Below are 8709 nucleotides of genomic sequence, written 5' to 3'. Positions count from 1 at the left end.
TGAAAACCCAAAATCTCTGTAAATGTTCACTAAAACTAATAAAATTTAATAATAATTTTTAAAAATGTGATAATGGTGACCCATGGTGGACAGTGTTTGGTGGAGCTCCCCGATTCAAAAACAAGCTTGGAAGCAGGAGTGGCATCCACTTCCAAAATAGGATGCCTCCAGAAACTCTATGAATTTGGAGAAATGATGAAAGTTATACAAGTGTTCAGGTCTTTCATTTATAGGGTTGCTATGAGTTGTCTACAACTCAACAGCACTTAACAACAACATCAGAATATTGAGTATCGGTCCTGTGACTAAGATTTTTTTGTTTTCTTGACTTTGAGTTGCAATCATCCATATTGAAGACCACAGTCTTTGATCTTCTGCAGCAAGGACTTCAAGTCCTCCTCACTTTCAGCAAGTAAGGAGGCTAGGAGTTCAAATGCAGGCTATCAGGTGTAGAGGAAGGCTCTCTCTCTCTCTGTGGAGGAAGTCTTGTTTCCTTCAGCATCTATACGCTCTGTGCTCCCTGGAGATTTCTCTGGCCTTCTCTAGTATCAAGGAGCTTCCTTGCGCAGGAACCTGGGTGGTCCAAAACGACGCACTCCACTCCTGGCGAATCCTTCCTGGTGGCATTAGGGGCTGCCTTCTTGGTTCACTTTCCTCCTCATTTCTCTCTGCTAAGGACAATGGCTATAGGCCACACGCTAGGGGAACTCCCTTTACATCTATCTGGTTGCACTGGGATGGGATCAATGGTGCTACATTCCACCATAATCCTCCTAGAACTACGTGGTTTGTCAGATCATAGGGCTCCTTCTAGAACAACCACATTATATCATATCTCACCCATGACACCAGCCAAGCTAGCTGCATTCAAGTTGATTCCAAGTCCTAGTGCCCCTCCCTCAGGTTTCCAGGGGACTGTAAATCTTTAAAAGAGGAGACTGCCCATTGATCAGCCCATGGAGTGGTTGGTGGAGTCAAACCGCAAAGCTTTTGGTTGACAGCCCAACACACGACACATAGAGCTATCTTCTCAAATGCAACACTGTCGAATCAGGACTGACTTGGAGCTGAGCCTCCAGTGGGTTTGTTTCCCCCCCCCTTGTGTGTGTGTGTGTGTGTGTGTGTGTGTGTGTGTACCGTCAGATCAGATCTGACTGGTACAGGAGGAGATTGTCCCTTCTTCTCCAGCAGAGCATCTGGTGGATTCGAACCGTGCACCTCTGAGATTGCAGTGCAGCTTCTTGCCACTAGACCACCAGAGCTCCCCTTTCAGTGGGTTTTTACAGGCTCTGTCACACAGGAAGAGACTTGCCCATCTTTCTCTCATGGAACGGCTGGTGGATTTGAACCTCTGGAGACACAGCCTTCGGGTGAGCCGGGCAGTACCCTCTCTAGACTATTGGGTCATCAGAGCTCAGCACCAGGGCCCCTTCAGTGCCCCACACCACCTTTCAACCTGGAAGTAAGCTCCACCCAGTGCCACTTTGCAGCCAAACAAGCTTTAAAAGTAAACAATAACGCCCTGAGGCATGAGCTCCTCAGAACAATCTAGTCAGAGAATCCGTGGACATTATTTGTCCAAAAGTAACTCTGAGAGATCAAGGAGGGGCAGAGAAATGGGGAGCCAGTGGGGCAGTTGGGACAGGGCAGGCACAGTGCAGGGGCTGCAGCCAATATCACAGAGCAAGCGGGGCACAGATGGCTGAATAGAAATGAACCTGCGGTGTAAACTTGTAACCTAAAACACAATAAAATGTTAAAGGAGAAAAAAAAATTAAAATAAGACAATCCATCCTGCTTTCCAGACCCCTGTAGCCAGATACGAGGCTGTTCAGTCACTTAGGGTCTCCCCCGACGTCCGCCCTGAGCGGCCCAGTCGGGCTGCCGGAAGCTTCGAGGGTCCAACAGTTTGGATGAGGCATCCTCCCCAAACCTCCTCCGTGTAGGGGAGAGATAGCGCAGGCGAGGAGGGATCCGGGGCAGGGCCAGCGGGCGGGGGTCCCCCTCACCCCGGGGGCCCCCTCCAGCGCCACGCTGCCGCATCAGGGCCCTTGCTGGGGTGTCCTTGGAGCCCCAGGACTTCTTGAGCTGTGGAAGGAAAAGAGAGAGGGAGGTGAGGGGTGGGTAGAAGAGAGAGAGAGAGGAGATGGGTGGAGGTGTGAAGGAAGAGGAAGTTATGGGGGTGAGAGCGGAGAGGAGAAAGAGGTGAAGGGGAAGAGAGGAAGAAGACTGGGGACAGGAGAAAGGGGATGAGGGGGAGAGAGGAGAAAGGAGGTGAGGGGGAAGAAGAGAGAGAAAGGGAGATGTGAGGACGGAGGAGGAGATGAGAGAGGAGAGGAGAGGAGAGAGGAGATGAGAGAAGAGAGCACGGCGGAGGTGAAGGGGCAAGAGAGGAGCGAGGAGAGGAAGGAGGTGAGGAAAGAAGAGGGAGGTGAGGGCGAGAGAGGGGAGAAGGAGCTGAGAATGGGGCACACAACTCCCAGAGCCTCCAGACCCCAGACCCAAAGACGAGGTGCTGCCCTGCACTGTGCAGTGGGATGAACCGGAAGCAGCTGCCACTGTCTTAGGGGTGGGGGTGTGGGAACAAATATTTGCCAAGGGAGGTGAGGCTGGGTGAGGGCAGCTGGGCCCAGGTGGAGGCGAGGACCTTGCCCGCACCCAGCCCTCCCCTCCCTACAGCTTCAGTTGCTTGACTGGGGTTCCGGGGACAATTTTCCTTCACCCTTTAAGAAATGCCTGGTTCTCATTATTTGCAGAGGAGGAAACAAAACTGAGCTCACAGACTGAGGCCTTCACGGCCCTGATCTCACCCTCTCTCAGAAACCCACTTCACAGTTGAGAGAGGAAAAAGTCAGCTCTTCAGGGTCCCCCAGAGGCCTTCCCACCCCAAACCCGACGCCCTAGGGAAGCAAAGATTGTATTAAGTCATCTCAGTGGCAGCGTTTGGAAGGGGAGGGTAAAGTGTTCCAGGAGAGACTGCTGCAACCATGGTGGAATTATCTGACCTCTCTGGGCCTCACTTTTCCCACCTGTACAATGGGCATGAGCAGAGCGTTTCCTCACTGGGCCAGGAGAAAACCAAAAACTCAAACCTGCTGCCACTGAGTCTATTTCTACCCAGACCTACCCTGCTGGACCGAGTCCAACAGCCTGTGAATCTTTACAGAAGCACACAGTCAAAAAACCAAACAGAAATAACCGGTGGTTATCAGCGGAGCCCCTAAGCATTGTACACCAGGGCACCGAGTGTCCAGGGATGCTGAAACCCCACAAAACCTACAGCCACCCAGAGCACCTTGGCTCACAGCGGCCCTCCACTGGGTTTCTGAGGCTGTAAATCACACAGGAGGAGAATGCTCATCTTCCTCTTGGAGCAAACAGTGGATTCGAACCACAGACCTGTGGGTGAGCAGCCCTACACAACAAGCACTCTTTTACTGTTGTTACATTGAGTTGGAGCTGATCTCCCAGTGGTTTTTCAGAGGCTGTGAATGGCATGAGAGGAGACTGGGCATCTTTCTCCCGAGGGGCAGCTGGTGGATTTGAACCATGTGCCTTTGGCTCGGCAGCAGAACTCCTTGCCTCTATGCTACCAGGGCTCCCTCTGTCCAGCAGAGTATCTGGTGGATTCAAACTGCATACCTCTGGGATTGCAGTGCAGCTTCTTGCCACTAGTCCACCAGAGCTCGCTGTCACTAGAGCTTCTTAATGGTAAATCTCTCTCTCTTATTGCTGGAGGGTCAGGAACGACTCACAGCTGACCCTCCAGCAGGTTTTCAAAGGCTGTAAATCACATAGGAGGAAACTGTCCATCTTTCTTAAGCAGAACAGCTAGTGGATTTGATCCACCAACTTTTAACCCAATTCCCTACCCACTAGGCCTGATTCTCTTTAAAACTAAGTAAACAAAAGAAATCACTTTCTATTCTTGAGCAGTTCTGTGCTGGGGCTAACATGCTGTGTGACTGTGGGTCAATGCCTTGCCCTCTCTGGGCTCTAGCCCCCAGGCCTTACCTCGTCGCCCTCACTGGAGCCCGAGAGCTGGGACAGTCTGCTCAGGTCCCATAGGGAGCGACTGGGCCTGGTTGGGGGGCCGCTGGAGGCCCGGGCGCGCTGCACGCTTCTCAGTATGTCGCTGAGAGCTGGGCCTGGGGCAGCCGAGGGGTCCGGCCTGTCGCCCTCCCACAGGCGACAGGCAGCCAGGCGCTGGGACAGCTGGTCACCGGGCTCCATGGTTGGCGGGGCGGGGGCCACAGAGCGCCGGTGGGCCACGCGGTGCGGGCTCCGGGACAGCTGCATCCCCCCGAGGGTGCTGATGAAGGGCCCAGGCGCGGGCTCCGAGGTGGGCGCAGTGGTGGGCGGGGGCACAGGGGTGGACGCAGGGGTGGGCGCGTGGGTGGGCGCAGGGGTGGGCGCAGGAGTGGGCGTGGGCGCAGGCGCAGGAGGTAGCGGCCAGGAGGCCGCGTACAGGGTCCTGAACTCGCGGCTGAAGGCATCCGTGATCTCGCCAGTCAACAGGGTCACCAGGCCGCGGTGCAGGCGGGCGTCGCTCCACGTGAAGCTGGGGACATGAAGCGGGCTGGTGAGCATCTCCGCGGCACCCTGGCCTCACCCACCCAAATCCCCAAGCTGGGCCCAGGAAAGGCTGGGAAGCCTGGTGCAAAGCCTGCAACCTCTCCAGCCTCGGTTTTCCACGGCTGGGCAGTGGGTACAATCATGGGACCTTCCAGAGGTGCTGGGGTGAGAACAACAGACGGTAAAATATTTATCATCCGTCTGGTGGTCTAGTGGCAAGAAGCTGCACTGCAATCTCAGAGGTGCATGGTTCAACTCCACCAGATGCTCTGCTGGAGAAGGACGGGCAATCTTCCCCTGTACCCGTCAGATCCGATTTGATGGTATACGCACAAAATGTAATAAAATAAAATTTAAAAAAAATATCATCTGGAATCAGACTTGGAGTTACACATGGCTCTCTTCTGTCCCCATCACGAGCCACCTCCGGTTTCTGTTTTGCACGTAGCAAGCGGAACTGACCCCTTTGAATTAGAGCGCTGCTTGAGGAAGAATGAACAAACGGAGGGCCGTTAGAAGGATGTGTGCGTGCAACCAGACTGCTCCTTGAAAGTATAGGTACTGAGACAGTAGGCTACACACCATGGGGCTGGCCCCAGTTTCTGGAAAGGTTGGACGGCGTACTCAGAATAACAAAGGGTCGGTAGAGGAAGTCCCTCACCGAGATGGGCTGACATAGTAGACACCACATGCAGCTCGGAGCGAGCAGAGACAGATTGGAAGCCGCAGGACGTGGACCAGGCACAGTGGTGCCCCAGTACCTGAGGTCCCCGAGTTGAGACTGGTTTGGTGACGCCCAACAACAACAACAAAAAAAGGAGCCCTTGGGTGGTGCAAACATTTAAGCACTTGACTACTATCCGCGTGGTTGATAGTTTGAGACCATCCAGAGGTGCCACAGAAGACATGTTGTTGTTGTTGTTATGTGCCGTCGAGTCGCTTGCGACTCATAGCGACCCTATGTACAACAGCCCTAAACTCTGCTCTGTCCTGTGCCAATCGCACTGTCTCTGACACACCCATCCCGATTACCGCAGTCACTGACTCAATCCACCTCACAGAGGGTCCATAGGCCTTGCAGTCTGCTCCCACAAGGTCACACCTTTGGAAAACTCCAAGGAGTACAGAGCTACATGGTACAGACAAGGTAGGGTGGGGTCAGATGCAGCACAATCAGCTTGACAGCAACTAACGCCACCCCCCCAGGCAGCAGCGAGTCCACCAGTGTCTCAAAGAGCAGCAGACTCACCCACAAAGAGCAAGTTTCCGCGGAACCTCCCGACTCAAAGTGACTAGGAAGAAAGGCCTGCTGGCAATCTACTCTGGGAAAAATCTCATGGATTCCCAGCAGAAAGCTGTCTGGCTCTCCCGCTTTGGGCATATCGTCAGGAGGGATCAATTGCTGAAGGGAGAGATCGGGTTTGGGGAAGGAGAGGGTCAGAGAGGGCAAAGGATGAGGGAAGCTGAATATCAAATTTACTAATAGACCAAATGCTGTATCAGCAAATGAGGGAGGCTTAATACAAGCTGAAGGTCACCTTGTGGCACTAAGGTGTTCCCTAAGAGTCAACATTGTTCTTAGTTTGTATCAATTGAATCCCTCCACCCTGAGATTAGCATACTTGGCCTTATCTGTAAAAGACTTTACCATTATCCTTTGTTTTTGTTTTGTACTTCCTTATGATTTTACTTTGTTTACCTTCCTTATGATTCTAAATAAATACTCAGAGAAGCATGGCTTGGGGCCTTCAGTCATGGGAACTGTTGGCCCCCTGTTTTTCACACTCTCTGTTCTATATCGTTCCTGGTAGTCTGTCTCATTGTGAATAATTATAAAATTATTTCATTCTTTGGGACCCTCGGTCTGCAACAAAAGGAGGCCCCTCGATGAGGCAGAGAGGAACAAGAGCCCCTAATGGGGGACTTGAGAAGGCAACGTCGTGAGGAATGAAGCCGCAGGGGTGGGTAACGTGGGGTCCTGAACCAGGGTGGTCCCTGGAGAAAGGCATCACGCTCCAACAAGTGGACGTTCAGTGAAAGAGAAGAAGGGCCTCAACTGCTCCAGGGCTGCAACTATGGGCTTCTGGCAGATGCTGAGGGCAGCGCAGAGCCACACAGGGGTTCGTGCAGTTGGGAGTCAGAGGTGCTTAGAGGACACCTGACAACAATGACAGGGAGAGCGTCCTGATCCTCCCAAGGACACCCATCTCCAGCCTCTGCCATCCGCTGCTCCTTAGACTGACCTGCCATGTGCCAGGCTGTGGGGATGCCTGCCCCATGCCTCAGTTTCCTCCCATGTTCACATACAGCAGAACCAGGAAGATACCAATGCAGGAAGATGGGGAAGCGGGTCTGGAATGAAGCGATTATTATTCCACCCCCTCCTTCATTCATTGTTGCACTTTTCTCCCCTCCCAACCCTCTCCCCCCCATTTTTTAAAAATTTTCTTATTTTTTTTTTTTTGTGTGTATGGTCAAATGGGATCTGACTGGTACAGGAGTAGATTGTTTCTCCTTCTCCAGCAGAGCATCTGGTGGATTCAAATTGCACACCTCTGGGATTGCAGTGCAGCTTCTTACCATTAGGCCACCAGAGCTCCCTGGAATGAGGCGATTATTAAAAGCCTGCACCAGGAGCTCTTATCTCCCTGATGGTTACTGCAAACCCTCATTGTTACTGCAAGCGTTATTCTTTAATTTTGTTGTTGTTGTGTGCTGTCCAGTCTCCTGAGACTCATAGCGACCATAAGTACAACAGCCCTAAACTTGCTCTATCCTGTGCCAATCGCACTGTCTCTGACACACCCATCTGGATTACCCCAGTCACTGAATCAATACATCTGATCGAATGTCTTCCTCTCCTGCACTGGCCCTCCACCCTCCCAAGCATGACGTCCCTCTCCAAGGACTGGTCCCTCCTTGCCACATGTCCAAAGTATGTCAGACAAAGCTTCAGAATCCTTGCTAATTAAAAACCCATTGCCATCAGGTCTAACTCCAGGCAACCCCACACATTCCGTAGCAGACCTGTGCTCTGTAGGGTTTTCTTGCCTGATTGGTATGGAAAGGGTAGCCAGGCCTTTCTTGCTAGTGTCTCTCTTAGTCTGGAAGCACCACTGAAAACCTGTCCACGATGGTGAGTTGGTGGTTTCAGGTGCTGTTGAGTTGACGATGACTCACAGAGACCCCATAAATAATGGACTTGAACAGCGCGTGATCCTCCACCAGCCCTGCACGTCTCAAACCTTCTGTGACAGTCACTGTATTAATCCATCTCTCTGCGAGTCCTCCTCTCTTCCACTGACCCTCCACCTTTCCCAACATGAAGTCCCTCCAAAGAAGGGCCGGCCCCTTGCCGACAGCATGTCTGAAGGAAATGAGACAGAAGTTTCACCATCCTTGCCTCTTAAGGAGCTTTTGTGTTGCATTTCCTTGCAGACAGATTTCTTTTCCTTGGCCATCCTTGCAATATTGAGCACTCTTCGCCAACACCACAATCAACTCTCCTTTGGTATTCCTTATTCATTATCCAACTTTCAGATGCACAGGACGTAACTAGAGAGAGATCGCAGCTTGGGTCAGGCACATCTTAGTCTCTAAACTGAAATCGTTGCTCTTTAGAACTCTGGAGAAGTCGTTGGCAGATTGCCCCTTGCAAATCTGCAAAGCATTTGCGGGATTTCAAAGTTAGCGCTGTGGCTGACAGAGACGAGCAAAGCATTGGAGCCACTCAGGAGCTGGTCCATCCACCTCTCTCTTTTCACTCAGCTTCCCTGGCGTTAAATGAATCCAGGCTCTCAGAAATGGAACCTGGTGTCACAGTGTGTGTCGTGATGGACCACCATCCCAATTGTGGAACCTACCACTTGATCCGCGGGAGCCGAGATGAAGTTGTTGTTGTTGTTGTTGTGTGCCGTCGAGTCGTTTGCGACTCATAGCGACCCTATGTACAACAGCCCTAAACTCTGCTCTGTTCTGTGCCAATGTCACTGTCTCTGACACACCCAACCCGATTACCCCAGTCACTGAATCAACCCATCTCATAGAGGGTCTTCCCCTCCTGCACTGTCCCTCCACCCTCCCAAGCATGATGTCCCTCTCCAAGGACCTGTCCCTCCTTGCAACATGCCCAAA

General features: G+C 52.3%; 1 protein-coding gene across 1 annotated transcript in view; it reads right to left on the bottom strand.

Moving 5' to 3' along the window:
* Nucleotides 1-1839: 1839 nt before the first annotated feature.
* The window catches only part of FAM83E (family with sequence similarity 83, member E), a 16545-nt gene continuing 9675 nt past the window's right edge, over nt 1840-8709 (bottom strand). The window contains exons 4-6 of the mRNA XM_006897330.1: nt 4427-4561; nt 4015-4312; nt 1840-2088 (exon numbers count right to left, since the gene is read on the bottom strand). Of these exons, the coding sequence (XP_006897392.1) occupies nt 1840-2088; nt 4015-4312; nt 4427-4561 (682 nt within the window). The remainder of the gene's footprint in view (nt 2089-4014; nt 4313-4426; nt 4562-8709) is intronic.

This window comes from Elephantulus edwardii, unplaced genomic scaffold (assembly GCF_000299155.1).
Source record: "Elephantulus edwardii isolate Elephantulus edwardi_28Jun2011 unplaced genomic scaffold, EleEdw1.0 scaffold00208, whole genome shotgun sequence".
Taxonomy (NCBI): Eukaryota; Metazoa; Chordata; class Mammalia; order Macroscelidea; family Macroscelididae; genus Elephantulus; species Elephantulus edwardii.
This window is presented reverse-complemented; position numbering and strand designations above follow the sequence as displayed.